The following is a 20,579-nucleotide window of genomic DNA, read 5'->3' on the forward strand; positions in this document are numbered from 1 at the left end:
AATAGACAATGCTTTGGTGGTTTTAAAAACCACACATATGCTTTCTTTGCGACAATTTGATTTTTACAATTGCACCTTTTGAAATGGACTACATCTCATGTATGCCATCAGAATTAAATGCTTGATATCAATAATAACCCAAATCTTCTTGGATCGATCCATGCCCCTGATGTGATCTGGTATATGTGGTTCTCCTTGAGAGGAGCCATGGCTGTGCTTCAAAGTGAAACATTAAAAGGCTGTTTGGTAACGTGTCATTTACGTAGGCCTATAAGTTATTTAAGTTGGTATTTGGAATGCATATGGGAAAAAAGACGCGTGTGCGTAAACGTTTGGCCTATTTTAGTTTGAAATGAGAGTTTATGCAGTGAGAGACTGAACCTCCAGCGGGTCTGTCAGGCTGATCCACCATGGAGACTGCTCGCATACCAGCCTCCATTAGGTATACACACACTTGTCCCCATATAGTGCACACATGACAGCTTTAGTAGACTGATATCAAATCTAAATCCCGGGTGTTCGGGCTGCTTAATGCCATGTGCTGTGCGCTCACGGCTGAGTTTGTAGGAGGTTTATATCAGGCGCCATCTGTTGGAAATGAGGATAATATGCGAGGGTCCCATAATAAATCCGAGTTTGTCATGTTTGGATAGGCTACACGATAGAAGCTATAGACCTGGAAAGTCATATGCCTTTCTTGCATGTGTCAAGACGTGTCTATAAAAGGCCGAGTTAAAATACATCTGCATGTAATATTTATAATATGTGTTGCATCTTTATTATCCTCGTTGCCAGCATCGATAACTGAAGCTCTTGATGAATTATCGATTAGGAAATCAGGAAAACCGCAACACTTTCCCATATTGGGCCATCATTTAAAGCTGGGTGTTGTTTTCAAACAACATTTTTATTCGACTTTATAAAATAGGCTGCAATATTTTGGAGGGCTGTTTTGGAGTCTCAGTCTGTGGGAGTTTATTAAAATATAAGGTCCCTTAACTCAGAATTGAAGCATGTCAATGTTCATTTGAATACATGTGGCCGACCTGACACATGACGGGCGCAACAGGTGACACAGGCTGGCCACTTGGCCTGTTTCCAGTCACTCCTATAGACCAGGCCTGAAGCTCTGCCCCCACTAATTCTACCACACGCTCGCTAAGGGCAACGGACCCCATGCATTCGATGGAATAATTTTATGAGGAAATGTTTGATTTGTCTTCGTTTATACATTATTTAGGCTATAGCTCTTAAATAACGCTGGCTTCCCCGCATCGTTCTGGTCTCTCTTTAGAATAATCCATAACTTCCAAGATGAATGGACCTTAACTCTGCTTCCCCATACCTTCAATGTTTTAATAGGCCTATTTGAATACAAATGAAAGCATTAAGCTTACTATGGACCTAACCAACCAACCTATAGCAAGTGTTGACTGACATGGTGTCGGGAATGTCTACGTAGGGATCTATGTGGAAAACATATGAGTTAAATCTGAAACAATAATCAATAATTCTACATTATTATTACATTATTTAGGTCTTTATCTACAGTAGGCCTATGTGATTAGCTGATTTAACTATGTGGATGGATGATTATTGACTACCTCGGACTACTTTGGCTATGTCAAGATATCTGAACGGGCGCTCAGTTGTGATTTATTATCATTATTACTATTATTATTATTATTGTTATTATTATCATGATGATGATTATGATGAAAGTTATACACAGCCCTATTTTGTAAAGCGTGTATGCTGCTGCGGTTTAATGACGCGTGAGGAGAAAGTCTCTGGTCTATTATCAGGGATTTGCACCGCAAATTGCACGGTTATTACAGCGTGACATGGGATGCTGCTTACATCTGGCACTGAGGGTAAACACCTTGTTGTGTGGCTCCCGACTAGTCCTCGCTGGGTCGAAGAAAAGCCTGCACGTCGAGATGTAATTTGAAACTGAGAAGGGGGTTTTAAGTCTAGAACGACGCTCTGTGATTGGTTCCCGGCCGCTGAGGGGCACTGGGCTACACACACATCACCTTCTGAAGGACCATCGATTCCCGGTTGGTCGTCGTTGTTCAAAGGACTCGAATTCGATTGAAGGACACAAAACGACTTTTAAAGTGGGCAAACATCGCGATATTTAATTAAAGGTACTGAGGACATGCCCTGCGTAAAGCGGTGCATACCAAACCAACCACTGGACTGGTGCGATTTTTCGCCAGAAGAAGCTAAGTTAACAACCTCGCTTTAACTTTGTGTGTTCTTCATTCGTCTCTGTCTCACCAGGGAGAGGAGTGAAGTCCGACCCCGAGCTGGATGGATGGTTATGGGGAAGAGAGCAAGGCTGTCGGCGCTTGAAGTGTGCAACATCCTCATCACGATCCTCTCCCTGTTCCCCGTCGGTGAGTCAGAGTGGAGGTCGAGATTCGAGTACTCTCACTTGAAACGGAGTGTGTGTTGCGGTTGTGAGTTTGTGCCCATGTCTCGCTATGAGGATATTTATCTGAATTTTAATGAGCAAATACCACTGTAATAAGTCTAGATTGTATAGAAGTCCGCATTTAGCAAGTTGTATATCAGACACAACTCTCTTGTTTAACCAGATAATGTAGACATTAATAGCTTTAACTATTCTACTAATAAGCCTCAGAAGGCCTGGTATATTTAGTCTAACGTTATTTTAAAATAACGATGTGCTATATGGATTAAAAAATCAACTGATGTTCTTGGACAGTACCCTAAATATAAATGTGCCTATAACGTTAGTTTTGTGGCTGACGGATTGAATACAAGATGACCTCTCACACAATCGTTCTGTAAACAAGGGTATTATAGTGACCTTTTCCTAAATTCCACCTTCATAACATTATTAATCAGGTGGAAGAAAAGCTTGCAATCTGGCATACCTTGGACAATCGCAACGTCTGCAGGCTATGGAGTTTCAGGAAGGTATTCCAGGAGATAAGAACTACCTGTTAAAAAGCCATTAGGTAGACCTAATCTTTTGATAATGGTTACGTACACAATCCTGTCCAACTGAATTCCTTTCACCTATCAGTAGTGTGGGAACACTAGGTTTGTGTTGTGTTGTGTTGGATAGTGTATTTATGACCATATCTGGGCCCTGGGCCCTATAATGCCTAAGGTGTTGGACCAATTGCTTTGGTTCTTGTTGAGTTGCTGTTTAAATTACCGGCTATCTGCTTTTAAGTGTTAAATTATGCTCTGCACCTCATAAATGTATGTGTTCATTAGTCCTAATCACTGGGCAAATGGCTCTCTTCTGAACCATTCTCTCTGTTCTCTAAAAAAATGTTTGCCTCCATGTGGCAGTCTTCCTAGCACTTGGATCCGGTTCATTCCAGTCCTATGTATCATTGAATCCCACCTAGTCCAAAGGTATAGGGCTTATTATACGTATTCACTTATTCAATTTACTCAAACATCTCTGTCATACTTATTTCATATACATTTATACAATCCAGCAGAGACCTTATGTATTGATTTTATATACTTCAATATCCATCGAGCTTATCATGATGTGCCACTACAGCGAGTGGCTAAGCCATTATAAGCTTATCCATTTATGGTCAACATGCTCATAAAGTTCTTTTTTAGTATAACTGTGGTGCGGCAATGGTGGTGTAGACCAAAACTCAGATGATCACGCTATTAGACAACGTCATCCAGCTACCTCTTTTGTTATTGTTTTGGTTGAGGAACCCCTAGCATTACATAGTGTATCTTTAATCACTACAGCGGTAACACCATTGAACATTGTTTTCCATTTAGGTCTTTCTTTAATCTTGTGTTCACTACTATCGCAAGACACACACACACACACACACACACACACACACACACACACACACACACACACACACACACACACACACACACACACACACACACACACACACACACACACACACACACACACACACACACACACACACACACACACACACACACACACACACACACACACACAAAAGCTATGCATCCATGTTAACACGTTTTTTTAAGTGAAAAAAACACCCACAAAAAATCTTGCTTGTTCTACACCTGTGTATACACATTTGGTGTATTATGCATGTATTTTATGAAACCAAATAACACTCTGGATTGAAGTTTGGTTTGAAATGGACTGAAATGTGGAATTCGACGACAATAACAATGTTTTCAGACAACTCTAATGAACGGTTCTGTAACTGAACGGTAAAAATGTTTCAGTTTCTGTGTCCGTTCTTGTACCTTCATGTAACAATATCGGTTTCTCGTTCTCCTTCCTTCGCCCGGTTGTACCGGGGCTCTGGTTCTAGTCTCTAACGGTTCCTGTCCCCCCCCCCCCCCGCCCGCCCCCACAGCCAGCCTGCAGTGCAAGATCCTCAGGTGTAACTCGGACTTCTGGGCCTCCACCTCCAACTCGGCCCGGGAGGAGGAGTTCTGCACGGCGCTGCGGGCGTACAACGGCTGCGTGCGGCGGACCGCCCGCACCTGCCGCGGCGACCTGGCGTACCACTCGGCGCAGCACGGCATCGAGGACCTCATGAGCCAGCACAACTGCTCCAAGGAGGGGCCCACCGCGCCGCCCCGGGCCCACACGTCCGCCCCGCCGCCGCCGTCCAAGCCGCCGGCCCCGGACAGCCAGGAGCGCTCCGACGGGCCCGAGGTGTGCCACTACGAGCGCAGCGTCCCCCGGCACGCCCCGCAGCACAACTACACACACTGCGGCTTCTTCGGGGATCCCCACCTGCGCACCTTCGGCGACGAGTTCCAGACCTGCCGGGTGGAGGGCGCCTGGCCCCTCATCCACAACAAGTTCCTGTCGGTGCAGGTCACCAACTCGCCCGTGGTCCCCGGGAGCCTGGCCACTGCCACGAGCAAGGTAGGAGGGGGGGCCCCCACGTCGTGCTCTGTTAGACCCCGGGTCCTGATCTCCACGCTGCATAGAGCCCGGGCTGTTTCAGTGTTGACCCAGAAGGAATACGTGCTTCAGAGCTGTGTCACCATCCGCTAAACGTGCTGGCCCAACATTGTACTTTTTCAGATGTTGTGTGGATCAGTTGTGTGGATGGTGAGACAGGGAGGAATTAGCCTGGCGAAGTTGAAAGGGGTTCGTGTTTGGATTGGTTCCATACTAGAAACAGGCGCTGTACCAGAAAACAGCATTGATCTTAAGAAAGGCTTTGTAAATGATATGGTTGTGCTGTTACAGCAGATATGCATTAGTTGTGTGAGAGCGCTTTTGTTTTGGTCGAATTCCAAATCATTCAGGGCATTCCTAGCCACGCAGGAACGTGCATCAATTGATATTTATTTATGAAGTATAAGAAGTTTATTTTATGGTCCATTACAATTGACTTTGTGGGAAATAGCCTTTCAGTAAAACCTCTGACCATAAAGACGTAGAGGAATGTGGAGTAAACAATGAGCGTGCAACCGGTCCACAGTGGTCCACAGTAACCTGGTGGACAAATTGTAATAAGATGGTTTTGGAGGCTTTGCTAATGTTTAGTTGTTTTGACCATATTGTAACATTGCAAGTTCAGTTTTATATGAAAGGACTTGGTCCGTAATCACATGTTGGAGAAAGTAAGCTATAATTAACTATAATCAAGGTCTTAATGAAGGCCCTATTTGGCATTCAAAATATTGTGCCTGATCCAAGTAATGATATTTATGGTTTGTTATTCTTGGAACTAAATGAGACCACTTTGCACGGTCTTTGTTTAGGAAAAAGGCAGCATATAATGGCACCTGTGCAAACAAGGCTTTCTTCTGTAATGTGTGTACTATCAGAGTTGTTACCACTCCTTACACAGTAAATCTAAAACTTTGACGTGTACCCCAACCATCACTTAGACTGTGGCTTTTCCCAAACCACATTGGTTTCTATGAAATTGATCTAGATTAGTGTATATATATTATCCAACATCCCACTGACAGCGGTGTCTGTCAGGTGAATAAAGAGGCTTGTGCAGCGGGCGCTGCTGGGTGGTTGAATAGAAAAGGCATTCTGCTGCTCTGTGGGCCCTCCTCAGCGGGCAGCCGTCCTGCATCGCCACTCTGACAGCGGCACAAGTGGATGGGTGTGCAGGTAGAAAGCCAGGCACATAGAGGCAGTGACCAGTCCATTTTAATTAGCCAGAGAGTACTTTCCCCCTGACCTGGCGAGGCGCCACTCCCTGGAGCCGAGTTCTGGGGTTCACAAGCAGGTTTCTCAGCGCTATGAATGGATCGTCTTTGTGTCTGCGAACTGAGGCCTGATTTAACATGGCTGAGATTCATGTTTTTTGCGGGCGTTTACCTTGGCCTCCCCCATGTTGAGCCAGGGCTGAAACGTGACACTTGAGTGGGGTGGTGGGGTAGTTAGCGCAAACATGTTCTCAATGCAACAGTACAAAGAGGTCCCTAACTCGTGTGTAAGGGAAGCCACTATAGCCTCCAGGTGTCTTATCTAGATCACTCGATGAGAGAGGTTTGCATTCTTTCTTGAATATGTCTATTCTTTGCTATTCATTGATTACCAATGGTATTCCAAATGTGTGTTCTTTGGCGTTTGGCTCCAGAAACGATAACCGTTGACATTTCTAGGAATAGTGAAAGGCCCTTATGAGGAGGAAGTTTTTCCTGGAAGACAGACTTTGCTGCTTTCCGTCCAAGGGTTTGACTCTGGTGGTGCGCGGGGATCTATTGCTGCTATGTTTCATCGCTTTTTCTGCTCTAGATGACATAATTCATATCTTGTGCTGGAGACGAGTCAAAACCCAGCCGCAATTGTAAATAGCTAGCTCAACTTTAGACCTTTTCACAGGGCCCTTTATATCCTCCTGACTTCCACCCATGCCTGTGCTTCCTCCGCCCTCCTCCCCTGTAGCTGACCATCATCTTCAAGAACTTCCAGGAGTGCGTGGACCAGAAGATGTACAAGGCCGAGACGGACGAGCTGCCCGCCGCCTTCGCCGACGGCTCCAAGAACGGCGGCGACCGCCACGGCGCCAACACGCTGCGGGTGGTGGAGCGGGTCCCGGGGCAGCACGTGGAGATCCAGGCGCGCTACATCGGCACCACCATCGTGGTGCGGCAGGTGGGCCGCTACCTGACTTTCGCCGTGCGCATGCCGGAGGAGGTGGTGCACTCTGTGGAGGAGGGCGACAACCAGGACCTGTACCTCTGTCTGCACGGCTGTCCCGCCAACCAGCTCATAGACTTCAGGACGTTCAGGGCCCGCGCCACCGAGACCCAGGGCAAAGCCCGGGTCCACAGCGGCACCGCGCCGCACGGCTTCACCTACCAGGCGGCCCGGGCCCGCTGCAAAGAGCGCCTCCCGGTGGAGGACGTCTACTTCCAGTCCTGCTTGTTCGACCTGCTCTCCTCGGGCGACATCAACTTCACCATGGCGGCCTACTACGCCTTCGAGGACGTCAAGATGCTCCACTCCAACAGCAAGAGATACCACCTGTTTGAGAAGGACCCCTTTGTGGGGAACGCGGCCCCCCCGGCGGGGTTGCATTGGCTGCAGCTCGTCCTGGTCCACTGTCTGACCGTCTATCTGTGGACGGAGTGCTGCTCGGCCCAGCTCTAGTCCCCCGCCCTCCCGCCGCCCGCGTCGGCTCTGCCGGCGGGTTCAAAGGAGTACCGTCACTGTATTGTAGATGAGCTGCGGTGTGAGCTCCGGTTGTTTGACTGGTGACTAGCCAGCCTCAGCACTCATCCCCGAGTTACATGTCGTCCTCATAAGATGTTTTCTGTCTTGGATTATTGTGGTGCCGCCCTCAGCTCCGTGCTCCTCATCATCACTCGCTTTTTAAGCTGGTTTACGGCACTGCTATCTGTTGAAAGGTGGTGGAGGGTGAGGGGGAGCCCTGCTTTCTGGATATCCAGCCGAGATTAAACCTGGCCTCTTCGCTAGGGGGGGTGCCTGCTCATGGGAAGCCGGACCAGATGATCTTCTGCAGAAAGAGGAGTTTGTTGATCCTTCTCCGCTTATCCCCTGATTGGTGCCCGGCCAGGGAAGCTCTCGGGGCTCGTATTGCTCGGCTCAAAGACCTGAGAAGGCCTTTTGTTAACCTATGGCCTTGAGCAGCTCTCTGTTTGATGAGTTTCCAGCTCCCCAAAGCCAGAGCTTTTTGTAGTAAGCGCTGGGCCGACAGGATGCCAGAGCAGTGTCTCCAGTGGTCTGCTTCAGTGATTAATGGTACATAAAGTGTGCGTTTGTGTGAGTGTTCGCGTGTGTGTGTGTGTGTGTGTGTGTGTGTGTGTGTGTGTGTGTGTGTGTGTGTGTGTGTGTGTGTGTGTGTGTGTGTGTGTGTGTGTGTGTGTGTGTGTGTGTGTGTGTGTGTGTGTGTGTTTGTCTGTGCGTGTGTGCGCGTGTGTGTGTGTGAGAAACCTAGGATTAATATTTGCCGATATCGGTTAACTATGTTTTGTTTAATGTGTGTATGCCGTGTTGGTTATGTATTAATTTTGGACATGAACAAACCTCCTTAAGGAGATATATTTCATCTATCTTTCAATTGCACGCAGAGAGAAAGATATCCGGGTCTGTGTTCAAAGAGAGGTCTCAATATGCCAAGTGGAAGGGGATGGACACAGCTTCCATGGCCACGTCCACCCAGTCAACTCTTGAAGCCCTTTATGACGTTACGCATTTGAGGCTTTTTTCAATTCATAGGTAATAATGAATGTACTTGGGTAATGTACAGAAAACACCGAAAATAAATGTGCAATGGACGCAAGAAGTTTATCTATTGGATCATCATTTACATTGCATATCTCTTTCAAACTGCCATTTGTCTGCAGCAGAGGCCATCTAAGCTGTATTTATAAGCGTCCACCATCATTTAGACATTAATCATTGGCTCTTGCTCATTTTCAAACCAGCCATTTGATAGATGAAAATAATTCCACTCTTCAATGATTTTAAATGTATGTTTGGCTACTGGCATTCATCTGGGGCTCAGATTGTTGCATTACAATAAGCATTGGCAATAACCTCCAATCACATACTAATTGTTGGTTGTCTTCTGATGAAATGGTGGTCGGAGATAGACCAACAAGCTGTTACTGACCGTGACTGTGTTGCACATCCGGCACAATAGCTTCGGCTGACTTGATGCTGGCAGATGGCGGTTGGCTTTAGGCAGCAACTGTAAGGTTCTTGGTCCTCGTTTTCGCTAGTACAGTTGGATTGATGGTAATGCATTCTTACACTGAAGTACACAGCAGGTGTGACTACTGCTTTCTCTGTGTGGATTAGTGCGGTTTGACAAAAAAAGAACACCCACAAAAAAACAAACACAAACCAGTTGATTGTAATGTTGAATCTTGCGTTCATAGATGTAGTTTGTATTGTGCGTTTATTGTAAATGGTTCTATGTGTGTAATGTGACAGTGTATATACGTTTTGCGAATTGTTATCAAGTTTGAGTTTGAGTGTTCTAATGGTTGTGTTGAATTTATCACTACAGTCGTGTCTTTTTAAATGAACATTTTGTATAATGTGAACGTTTTGTTTCAAAAGGGATTTTGCAAAAACATGAACACTACAAAACAAATATTAAGTGGTAAGATAAGTAATACGCAACTATTCACTTTAAATAGTATAACAAAATAGACGTTTAATCGCTCGTCTGCAATTACATGCAAAAGGTTGAACATAAGCTACACCTAATGCAGGCCACTTATTTAAAAATGGAAAGGTGGAATGTCTTTTGAGGTGTTCATGTTTTTGAGTTAAAAGCACTTTAAGTTGACCATTTCATTTAGCTCTTGTTCTGTTTGAACTTCATTGTGAATAGTCTGTCAGACTGTATATGGCAAAAGTTACACATTCAAAAGAAAATAGTCAAAAGAGGCCATAAAGATCAAAATGTTTAGATGTAAAACTAAAGTAGTGGCTCATGGCTATTGTTTATAATGTAAATTATTTATTGAATTAAATAAAATGTGTTGTTAAAAGATTTGTCTCGTGTGGATGCATGTTCTTTTTCAGGATTTGCTGAAGTCACGATCCACTGCACATAGACGAAGTTGTACTGCCCCCTGCTGTTTTACTAAAGCAATCTAAAATGTGGTTGTTTTTTCAGAAATTAAGTAGTATTGCCAGGGCCTGCACTGGCCATTCTGGTGAGGTAAGGATTTGGCACCGCCCTCGCCCAGGGGTAGGTAATTGTAATGTTATCAGGGACAGGGCCTCAATGGACGTCCAACATAGTGCAACAAAATTGGGGTAGAGAGTGAGGTGTAGAGACAGAGGGGTAGACAGTGGGCGTAAGAGATAAAGTGATATGTGATACACTCCGACATATATTAGTAGTTTGTTTCACAATGTGTGGCCCCTGCGGGCTCAAGAGGGACTTTATTTTTTGTTTGTGAAAACAAATATATAAGCAGTTAGTTTGTGTGTGTGTGTGTGTGTGTGTGTGATAAAAACACTGTTTGAGAGCAAGTGGAACCTACGGAGGATTAAGAATAAGAGCAATATGTGATATTTTTGAGTTCTGAGTTTAAAGTCAGAAATCGGAGATTAAAGTCAGAATTCTGAGAATAAAATCAGAATTCTGACTTTAATCTCACACCCACATACTGCACATTAGTAACAAACACACACATACACACACACACACTGCATATTAGCAAACTTCTACACGTATGTAGAACGTAGCATTAATCATTTAGTGAGAAAAGGTAATACATGGTTTAAAATGTATAAAGATAATGTATTAGATAAGATATAATTTATTGTATGGCTGTTTGACCAAGTCCATACTACTGTTCTTTGAATTTATTCAACTACATATTGCCCCTCCAACCTTTATCTTAATTTAGTTCAATTCAAAGAGCTTTATTGGCGTGGAAAAAACTAGCTCTAAATCTAATTGTACCATTTTTATTATCTACTTCAGTCTAAATCGACCAATCTTGCTTCAACTGTGCCAAAACTGGGATGTACGTTAGGGAGGGAGCAACACATAAATCCCCCGACTGCAAACTACAACAAACCAGCCGATTAAAAGAATAGGCTACAGATAGGCTGTATCATTTAGCTAAATAGGTATAGTGAGATATGTATGAAACAATTTTGTTTGAATGGAAATCAGATTTATGTAGTTAAATTGGGTACTTACTGTTGGACATTTATTTTAATATTGGCATAATAATTGTGCGATGTTCTTTACCTATTGAAAATTTCACATTAATTAAATGTCAAATATAACTCCAGACCAGGTCATTCATGCTGGCCTGGGGATATGGTTGGGAGAGCTGTTATCAGCCAGAGAGATTGATCAATTTGATAGCATAAAGTTGGGGGAATTTAAATTTGCAACCTTGAAGATTGTCATGTTAGTGAATGTATTTATCTCTAAATTGCCAAATGAGGTCTGAAATTGGGGATTGAGCCTATGGCCCACAGATGAAACCCTGTGCCATTTGCAGAATTATGAATGTGATGCACTGGCTGTCATGGCAAAGCCGTCTGTAAAAAATGGGGAAAAAATACCACTTACTTCGGTAATAAATAACCACGACCAATTCAAAGTCTTCCAATATAAAAAATGATAATCCACATGGTAATCATGGTAAGACACTTGGTTAGTGTCTGAGTTGTTCAGCGGTAAGACTGCTTGAAGGGCTGGAACCTGGCGACCCCCTCTATGCCTATAGCCGGCCCTGCGCATCATGTATTATCTATAGTTTTTTTTACAGTTGAAAATAGATTAACAAAAATCACTAAAAGTCTATTGCATTATGTAACAAAGTTTTATTACATGTCTATAAACATATGTACAGTACATTTACCATGGAGAGTGGTCTTGTCACAAATATAAATTATTTAGCCATGACATGAAATACAGGTATTGTAGCTAGCTTTACGGTGGAGGAAGGTTGTGTTGGCGATTCAATCTAATACAGTTCACAATAAATCATTTTGCTCTTGGGATTTCCATTGCTAATCTATACGTGTCTCCTTCACCAGATTCCATTCAATACTGTGGAGCGATGTCCCTGAAATATTACTTTAATACTTCCTCCTGTCCAGCTTATACCCAAGTAGTGTCCATTTCCCCACACAAACAGCACGATGACACAGAAATAAGGCACAAAGAGAGAAGGCGACACAAACGACATGCCGAAGGAAAAACAGCAAGGAAAGCGAGGACTGGAGCAGATTCAGTCTCTTGATTTTGGCACTGCAACAAACGGACAGCCTGACTAAAGTTAGCTTCAAACGTAATCCTTCACGCAATCCCCTCGAACCCCTCTACCGCCTCGAACCAAAGAACGGCAAATCACCCTTTACAGGAGAGCAAAACGGTGATAGCAGTTTAACTTTTGAAATACTTGAAGAGGTGGCGCAAAATAGAAAGATATAATGAATGTCTAAATATAGCATGTACCATAGTTCATACAACTTATAATGGATGTTTTCTTTCTTCTGACTTGGCTCATAGTGTTTAAAACATTTGCACTAGTTATGAGAAATACTGTCTATTAAGCATTGATGCCATTATGCCTACCCGCAAGAAAGTGGCTGAAGTGAGAGAAGAGGTTTGCAATGATTAAGTTAGCGGTATAGAATGACAGAAACTATTATTATTGACACACGACAAATTGATAAATTTGCTAAAACCTTTTGAACTTCATGTTGAACAATAATCAGAGAATTTGCCATTGACTTCATTTAAATATCGTTCCTAAATCAAAAGATAATTTCACCATCCCATAGAGCAAACATTCCCTGATAGGAAATGACTCCCAGTTCGTTGATTTGGCATCATGGTGGAGATAAACAATGAAAGGTGCACACAAAAAACTCACATGATGAATAAGATGTGATGATTGGTTAGGACCGGCCCCCTGCATGTAAAGTTCACCAGGCCGAAACACTGAGGCACTTTGAGGATTCAACATCAGTTTCTCTCTGTCGTCAGACGGGTCCTTCGGCTAAAAGTCCACGGGACCATCCTTGAGCTTCACAGTCTGCACTTGGACTGAACAAGTCATCTCAATTTAAATAATCACATTCTACTGATCACTCTGCGTTTAGACAGTTAAATGTTAATATTCACAATCGCTCTAGGGAGGCGGTGGAGGAGGAGCGTCATAGTTTCGTAGTGCTGGTAAAAAAAGGTGGGTGCAGGTGGATTGTCTGCCAACTAGGCGCTTGAGCACAGGTTGGTCTGGGAAGGTGGTTCCCCAGAGTCTGGCCGGAAGGGTCTAGCGGTGCATGGCCAAGACCCCCAGGGTTCTGGGGGGGGGGGGTCACGGCTAATACCCCGGGGTTGTGGTGGTCCGAGCTAGGGCCCTTGAGGTCTACTGGCAGCCTGCCCCCCTCACAGCCCCCCGGGCCCGAGTCCTACGACGGCTTCCTGTTGTTCCAGGCGGGGTCGGCCCCGGCCTTCGGCGGCTCCGCGGGCCGCTCCGGTGGGGAGCGGGAGTCCTGCGGGGACTTCTGGGCCCCCGGGGAGCGGGGGTCCTGTTGGCCGGGGGGCTTGTCGGGGTGGAAGGGCCGGTAGTGCTCGGGGCCCGTGGGCCCGGGCGAGCGGCGCTCCGACGACCTCCTGAAGTCCTGGGCCGGCGGGGGCCCAGGGGGGCCGTCCCGGCTCTGGTGGTAGTTGGGGGCCCGGAACTCGTCCGAACGCCGCCTCTTGCTGTCCGGGTGCCTGCTGTGTGTGTGTGTGTGGGGGGGGGGGGGGGGGGCGACACCGTGAGTACAGAGCCGTTCTATGGGTGCTGGGTGCACGTGGTTACCCAACTGCGTTTGACAGTTATAAAAGTTATTTATTTACTTCTTGTTATGGCATTTGTGGCACCGGCTACTGTTAACGCTGTGATTTGGGGGCACGAAAAATGAATTGAATAAGCAAGACTGGTGGAATTTGTGAAGAGGAATTCAAACCGGCTCCATCTTTCTATCTGCCTGCACAACAAATTAGTACAAATATGAGTTAAGCGACTCTTAGGTTAGGTGATCCCTGGTTCCTCTGCAGCTTACCTTTCGTAATAGGGTCGATGAGGTCTCTGGTCCCGGTCGTTGCCGTACTGGTCGTAGGATCTTTTCCGAGGCGAGCTGTTGTTGCGGTAGCTTCCTGAGCTGCGGTACGAGTCTCCATGGGGACGGCGATCACCATAGTGATCTTTATAGCGGTCGTACGGTTGATGCCGGTCTCCCTGCCAGGGTTGGTTGCTGTTGCCTGCGTAACCGTACTTGCGGTCCCGATGCCATTCTCCTCGATCTGGGTCGAAACAGGGTCCACTTAATATAACAAGAATCTTCAATTCTTTTATGTTGTCCTACTCCAGTGAATTATTTGGGACATTTTTTAATTAATAAGGTGGGAACGGGAAGTCGCATAACATCACAGCGAGTTTGCCCAGGCTCTGCAGTTGGCTTCGTAAAGTATTTAAATATTTAATTAAACTAACTTTACCTCAAGATCGCTGCTTGTGCTTGTGTTGAGTTGTGTAGCAGATTGCCACCTACCTTTCCAACGACTACGGTGGCCTGTACTGGCCTATATTGGGTAAGGTGCCGGTATTTTCCATTCGGGAAAAATCGACATTCCTTTTAATCCAATGTTTACTTGCACTGCTGTACGTGGGCCTAAAATGCCGTTGATAACCTGAAGGTGTGCAGTTTTATCGCCCCAGTTTTGTTTTGGATACCAACTTTCTCCGAAACAGTGATAGCCTACTTTGAGTATGGAAACTCCAAAACATGGAAGTATTAAGAGTGCGCACCCACTTAACCCATCGTAATCCCCCTCATCTGCAAACTGCCATCCGCTGGACCCATTCCTTGGATTAAAACGTCTTCATAGGCTATTTCAGGCGTGACCAAGGGCGGATTAAGCTTATCAGACACTAATAGCATAACGCCACGGCTGAGTGGAAGTGTGGAGCCAAGTGTTAGCAGCGGTTCATGTCCATGTCCGTGTCCGAGAGAGGGTTAAGCTTCTAGGACACTTCTAACATAACGCCATGGCGTGTTAGAAAGTGTGTGTGTAGCGCAGTCTGGCCAACGGTGGATTTTGACGACCGACGTGGACACATAGTTTAGCGCCAGAGTGAGGGGAACATTTCAGATAAGATCCCTTAAATCATCATAACGCCCTGACACAGTGATGGTACGAAAAGATCATCACACATGGGTCGTAGCCATGGTGATAACAAGCCCCCCACCTTCCTACAACACATGGCGGTGCAACAGGGTGGGCTCAATGAATAGGAACAGCTCTCAATGTTAACGTAAAAGGCTCACTCTAAGGTAGTAAAAACACAACAATTCCCCTTGAACAATTATACACAAATAAAAGCATAATTCTGAATATTATATTCAATTTCCGGTCAGCTAAATGGCACTAAATTACTACATTACACTTTTGAAAGAAATTTAGCCTACCATCAAACACCCGACACAACTGGTCTACCATGTCCCTGGGGACCCATGTACCCACCGTCGTTCCCAAAGTGGCGCTTGGGGGCCGAGTTGTAGGGCTCCCTGTGGTGCGCGTGGGGGCCCGACTGGGCGGGGTGGTTCTTGGAGGACTGCTGCATCCCCGCCGAGTCCCGGCTGGCGCTGGACGTCTCAGCTCGGAGGGGCTTGCTCCGCCCCGAGTCCTCCCTCTTCTTGTGGTCCTTCTGAAGGGCAGCGCAAGGGGCGCGGTCAGCGGGGAACCCCAGGAACACCCACAATGCCAAGCGTGTTGCACACGACACCGCTCACTCATATTCAATGTCTCTAGGGCTAGGGGAGTCATCAATATATATATATATTTTTTATTGAATTGTATGTCCTCACCTCCTCTTCGTGCGACCGCTTCTTCAGTGCCATTTTGTAAAGCTTGTGAAGCTTCCTAGCGCCGAACTCTGTGAACTTGGATACGAATATCCAAAGATTTCTGCCCCCGGAAAAACATAAACCACAAAAGAAAACACGAAAGATCATTTACAAGATCCGGGGACAACACAGGTCCACCCTGGATGGAGGGGGGGGGGGAGGGGGGGGGAGGGGCTCACCGGCGCCACGTCTTGGCGTGCTCCGGGTCAGTGTAGGCTTTAAGGCACTCGGTGATGCGGTCCCCGATCTTCAGCAGGCAGGTGCGCGTGTGCTGCAGCTGGTCCTGGTCCGACAGGCCCTCGTCCGGCTTGTCCAGCTGTTTGAGGGCCTTCTTCACAGGCCTCATGCGCTCCTTACACTACACACACAAACACACCAGGAACCATGATGCTGGGGTATAACATAGAGGTGAAATGTCTGCATTTTTGTTCATGTATTGGGCTAATGTGGCTTCATTATGACAGAGATGGGCATTTTATTCTGGATCCACAAGGCAGGGGTCTTGTGGAGTGGGCATTGAGGGAATACGCTGTTCACTCACGACGCTGAAGGTGTCCTGGTCCAGCTCGTCGTCCTCGTCCCCGATGGGGACGGGGTCGGAGCCCGCCGTGATGTGCACTGGCCCTTGACTCTTCCTTCCCTTGGCGGCTTTCGCCTGAAATGAACAGGAAGGATTAGCATAAAACTGTGTCTGGATACACAGGTGTGTAACAAGCGGTAGGATGAGTGGTGAAGTACCTTCTCTTTCTTGGTTTTGGCTGCCTTCTTCTCCTTGTCGCCGTCCTTCTCCTTCTTAGGGGTGCCCTGCTTCTCCTTGTTCTCCTTATTGTCCTTCTTCTTCTGGCGCTTTTTGGCGGGGGAGTTCTCCGTTCCGTCGTCCTGTTAAGAGATGGAGGTCTATACGTTAACCACGCACAGATAATGCACGATACTAGCATCACGAGCTGGGGGACACGAGTTGACGCGGCACTGAACGGCACCACGCACCTTGACCTCGCCTTCCTCTGAGGGATTGTCCGACAGGCGTGGCGATGAGCCTTCGTTCTGATCCTCCTTCACCTTTTCCTTCTTCACCCGCGGTTTCCGTTTCTTCGCTTTGGCCTGCGGAGGAAGACACAGATTCACTGAGGGGGGGGAATCGATTTGGACCAACCGGCAGACCGTGGTATATTTGGGTCATTAAGACACTCAAGCCATAATGAATCAAATGCAGAGATGGAAAGGAAAAAGGGGTTTGAGGGGCACACACCTCTTCCCCTGTTTTGGACGTGTCATTGCTGTCTAGTTCCTTCTTGAGCAGCTTCATGAGATAGTCGGCTCTGGTCTGCAGCTGCTTGCCCTGGGGCTTCTTGCTCGGGTCATCAGGGAGAATCTGGACCACGACAACAGGGAATTAAGGTAAATCAGTTTGCAATGCCATAAGCCCCATTTCACCTCCCTAACAAGCAGCACTGTCGACATGTACCTTATCAGCCAGTTTGAGGTCCGGGTCGGTCTTGATCAGATCCCAGTTCCCGAAGCCATGTTCGTAGATGCCCAGTAGGAGCTGAACATCCTCCGCGATCTCCCAGTCCACGTCAAAGTGGGCTATCTTTACCCTGCAGGTCAGCTGGAACCTGGAGATAAAACAAGATGGGGTTTGCTTGGCGAACCGCAATCTCACAAACGGGTTCTACATGCTGATCTTTATCGGTTTAATCTGCAGGCTCTCTTAGACGTGAACCGGCGACAGCGCAGCAGGCGTACTTATTTCTCTCTGCCGGGTTCGAGGGGACGGCCTTGTGAAGCGGCTCAAACTCTTCCTCGTGCTGGATGATGGACTTGGCGTTGACCTGGACTCCGGAGATCTTGATGTTAATCCCTCGCCGCTTTCCCGGACCTTTTGCTAGAGGGAGACGGGAAGAAGGGTTTTTATGTTTAAATGGACTTTTAAGCCTCTAAGACACGGAGAGTGAGGACTGAGACGCAGAGCTGCACCGGAAATAAAACAACCAGAAATACATCAATGACGAGCCAGGCCTTAATCAGCCGACATGGTGCTGCATTACTGTGACGGGTGTTCGTGCCAGTCGCGTTGGACGGCCCACCCAAGGACACCGAGCCTGAACTTGGCTTCATATTGTTGCGCGACCCAGTGAAGGCCTCGGCGTGGTGCGGGCTCACCTTCTGAGGGGTTCTCCTTCAGGTGCTCCTCGTGCTCCTGGACCGCGGCCACGCAGCTGGAGTGGATGAGCTCCGCCAGCCTCTTCAGGTCGGCGATCGACTTGTCCACCAGCTCAGAGTCTCTGGCGATGGCCTCCAGCCTGGGGAGGGGACCGGGGAGGAGGGGGACCTCGTCAAACACCCACACAATGTGAACCAAACCAGGTCGCTCTCGACTGAGGATATGATCTTTTCAAACCACTTTAGATTGACGTACCTTTCAAGTGGACATCCAAATTTCTTATAGGCCTTAATGAACCTATGGAAACACCAACGGACAAAATCACAAACGTCATCTTCTGGTCATTGACAAGATATATATATATTTTTTTTTTAAAGTTTAAAGTTCTGAAATATAGTGTAAAGTAAGTAATGGGGAGGTACCAGGTGCTTTGTGTGCGGGGTTCACCTACCGGCGGATCTCTGCGTCGGTGAAGCCCTCTACGTTGTTCTTGCGGGCCCGTGGACGGCCTCGTCTCTTGGGCTTCCTGTCGTCGTCGCTGTCGTCCGTCTCGCTGTCCGAGCCCGACGAGCGGTGCTTGAGCTTGGAGCCGGCGTCGCTGTCGCTGTCGTTGGCCTTCGCCTACAATCCACCAGCACCACGTCAGTCAGCAGCAGTTTGTCCCGGAATCCCTCGTCAAATATTTAAGGTAGTGTGATACATTCCCTCGTTGCCCGTCTCACCCCCCACCCTTCTTACTCTCTCGGTCAAACCAAAAGGGGCTGTAGGTTACATTAAGGAGCCCATATTTGTCATTTGGAAGAAATGGCACAGCCGTTAGCCAGTCAGCTCTTTAGGAGTAGATGCGCAGTGAGGACACAGTATGTGTCGAGTCGACTGCGCCTGTCTAGGTATGGCAATTTTGATTCTAGACCGCTCTCGTTTTAATTCTGACTAATCAGTGAATCTCTGCCATGTTTGGATCAGAGAATCCATCTTGGCTCTCAATGGAAACGTAGGGAGGGATGGAGCAAGGGGGACAGACGTCCCCCTCTCCTCTTGCTCCCTCCCTCCCTAAGTGTCTCTGCCATTGCGAAGCACTGAAATCCAGGCCACAGGTCCTCAGACGGCGGCCCCCTCCTCACCCTCTTGGTGGAGCTCCTGCTCCGAGGCAGCAGGAAGATGTCGTCCATCTCCCGCCGCCGCTCCTCCTCCTCCAGCTTGCGCCGCTGGTCCTCGGGGATGATGTCGTCCCAGTCTCGGATGTTCTTGTCCTGCAGCTCCGGGCCGTTCTCCTCCATGTTGGAGAAGTTGGCCACCTGCCAACGTTCAGCGCATCGTGGAATAGGTCAGCGGTGGGGAGAGGGGGGACAAGAGATGAAGGGCAGTGTAAGCAACACGAATGTGGAGAAGACGGAAAAGGCAACATGACTTCAGCTTCATATTTCAGGAAGACGGGGGTTGTATAGTTAAGTATGAGCACTTGAAGGCGGTAGCTTGTACCTTGAACTGAGACAGGAGCTCATCAGTGGCGCTCGACCCCTGGTCACTCTCTCTGGTCTCGGCCAGCCTCAGGATCTCTTCGATATCCATCTCCTGTAAAGAGCCAACAGATTGTGGATCCGCATGTGGACTTTACACGCCACTTGAAGGGAACCTTTTTGGAAGCTCATTGATGCAGTACCTGAGGCTCAGACTCTTCACCCTCTGCCTCCTTGAAGAGCTCCTCTGCGCCAAACTTGAGGATGGCGGTCAGCTCTTCTTTATTGAATGGATTTGAGCTGTGTACAGAGAAGGCGGTAAGTAATGGCTGATCGAGATTTGAGTATCCTGTAGTGTTCAAAACCCGCCCCGTGGCTTTGACCATGACAAGCAGTCCTGGTCTCACTTTGAGTTCCCTTGTCCAGAGTTGTTGTCCAGAACCGTGCGACCCGTGGTGTCCATCCTCTGAATCACCAGATGGTCCAACACCATCTTCTTCTTGGCTCTCTCGATGATGTCCTCCTCCACGGTTCCCTTGGTAACCAGGCGGTAGATGTTCACCTGCAGAGTTGGCCGTGAGGATACAAGCTTAGAAGTTGTCTCTTTTTCCCCGACATGCAACAAGAGAAAACAAACAACCGATCTGAGGCCCAGGTTACCTGCTTCTTTTGGCCAATCCGGTGAGCCCTGGCTTGGGCCTGCAGATCATTCTGGGGATTCCAGTCAGAGTCGAAGATGACCACGGTGTCTGCCGAGGCTAGGTTGATGCCCAGACCGCCAGCTCTGGTGGACAGCAGGAAGCAGAAGTCCTACACACAGCAAAGGATTGTTAGACTTGTTCGCTTGCAATGTTTTTATTGCAAGCATTTCTCTTTTCTTCTGACCAATGTACTGTATTGTAAGTCGCTTTGTTTTCCTCTTCAGTGAACTGACCTCTGAACCTTCAGCATTGAAGTGGTCGAGCGCCTGCTTCCGAATCTCTCCCTTAATGGAGCCGTCCAGCCGCTGACAAGGGGGAGAATAGAACGAGTTATGAGTCCTTGGGCTCCATCTCACACCTTGGCATCACAGAGCTACACTTTCCATCCACCTTACTTTTAAGAGCGA

At 47.3% G+C, this 20,579-nt stretch overlaps 2 protein-coding genes across 10 annotated transcripts in view; one reads left to right on the forward strand and one right to left on the reverse strand.

The window, feature by feature from the left end:
• Window positions 1-10,217, forward strand: part of rgma (repulsive guidance molecule BMP co-receptor a) — a 10,733-nt gene extending 516 nt beyond the window's left edge. For 2 of the 4 annotated variants that reach the window (XM_056599122.1, XM_056599123.1), the window contains 3 exons: window positions 2,287-2,402; window positions 4,368-4,888; window positions 6,881-10,216. In XM_056599122.1, the coding sequence (XP_056455097.1) occupies window positions 2,287-2,402; window positions 4,368-4,888; window positions 6,881-7,588 (1,345 nt within the window). In that variant the 3' untranslated portion in view covers window positions 7,589-10,216. Of the gene's footprint in view, window positions 2,151-2,286; window positions 2,403-4,367; window positions 4,889-6,880 lie in introns of all 4 variants that reach the window. The other 2 variants (XM_056599126.1, XM_056599124.1) reach the window with 2 other exon arrangements.
• A 1,339-nt stretch (window positions 10,218-11,556) lies between these two features.
• Window positions 11,557-20,579, reverse strand: part of chd2 (chromodomain helicase DNA binding protein 2) — a 37,095-nt gene continuing 28,072 nt past the window's right edge. For 5 of the 6 annotated variants that reach the window (XM_056598552.1, XM_056598556.1, XM_056598551.1 and 2 more), the window contains 20 exons: window positions 20,406-20,477; window positions 20,132-20,281; window positions 19,879-20,033; window positions 19,675-19,771; window positions 19,494-19,586; window positions 19,136-19,309; window positions 18,463-18,632; window positions 18,267-18,308; window positions 18,011-18,150; window positions 17,594-17,732; window positions 17,313-17,463; window positions 17,097-17,219; window positions 16,835-16,948; window positions 16,586-16,726; window positions 16,389-16,502; window positions 16,027-16,205; window positions 15,809-15,908; window positions 15,465-15,648; window positions 14,003-14,243; window positions 11,558-13,673 (listed from right to left, as the gene is read on the reverse strand). In XM_056598552.1, the coding sequence (XP_056454527.1) occupies window positions 13,364-13,673; window positions 14,003-14,243; window positions 15,465-15,648; window positions 15,809-15,908; window positions 16,027-16,205; window positions 16,389-16,502; window positions 16,586-16,726; window positions 16,835-16,948; window positions 17,097-17,219; window positions 17,313-17,463; window positions 17,594-17,732; window positions 18,011-18,150; window positions 18,267-18,308; window positions 18,463-18,632; window positions 19,136-19,309; window positions 19,494-19,586; window positions 19,675-19,771; window positions 19,879-20,033; window positions 20,132-20,281; window positions 20,406-20,477 (2,889 nt within the window). In that variant the 3' untranslated portion in view covers window positions 11,558-13,363. Of the gene's footprint in view, window positions 13,674-14,002; window positions 14,244-15,464; window positions 15,649-15,808; window positions 15,909-16,026; window positions 16,206-16,388; window positions 16,503-16,585; window positions 16,727-16,834; window positions 16,949-17,096; window positions 17,220-17,312; window positions 17,464-17,593; window positions 17,733-18,010; window positions 18,151-18,266; window positions 18,309-18,462; window positions 18,633-19,135; window positions 19,310-19,493; window positions 19,587-19,674; window positions 19,772-19,878; window positions 20,034-20,131; window positions 20,282-20,405; window positions 20,478-20,579 lie in introns of all 6 variants that reach the window. The other variant, XM_056598555.1, reaches the window with a different exon arrangement.

This window comes from Gadus chalcogrammus, chromosome 9, assembly GCF_026213295.1.
Source record: "Gadus chalcogrammus isolate NIFS_2021 chromosome 9, NIFS_Gcha_1.0, whole genome shotgun sequence".
NCBI classification, from domain to species: Eukaryota; Metazoa; Chordata; class Actinopteri; order Gadiformes; family Gadidae; genus Gadus; species Gadus chalcogrammus.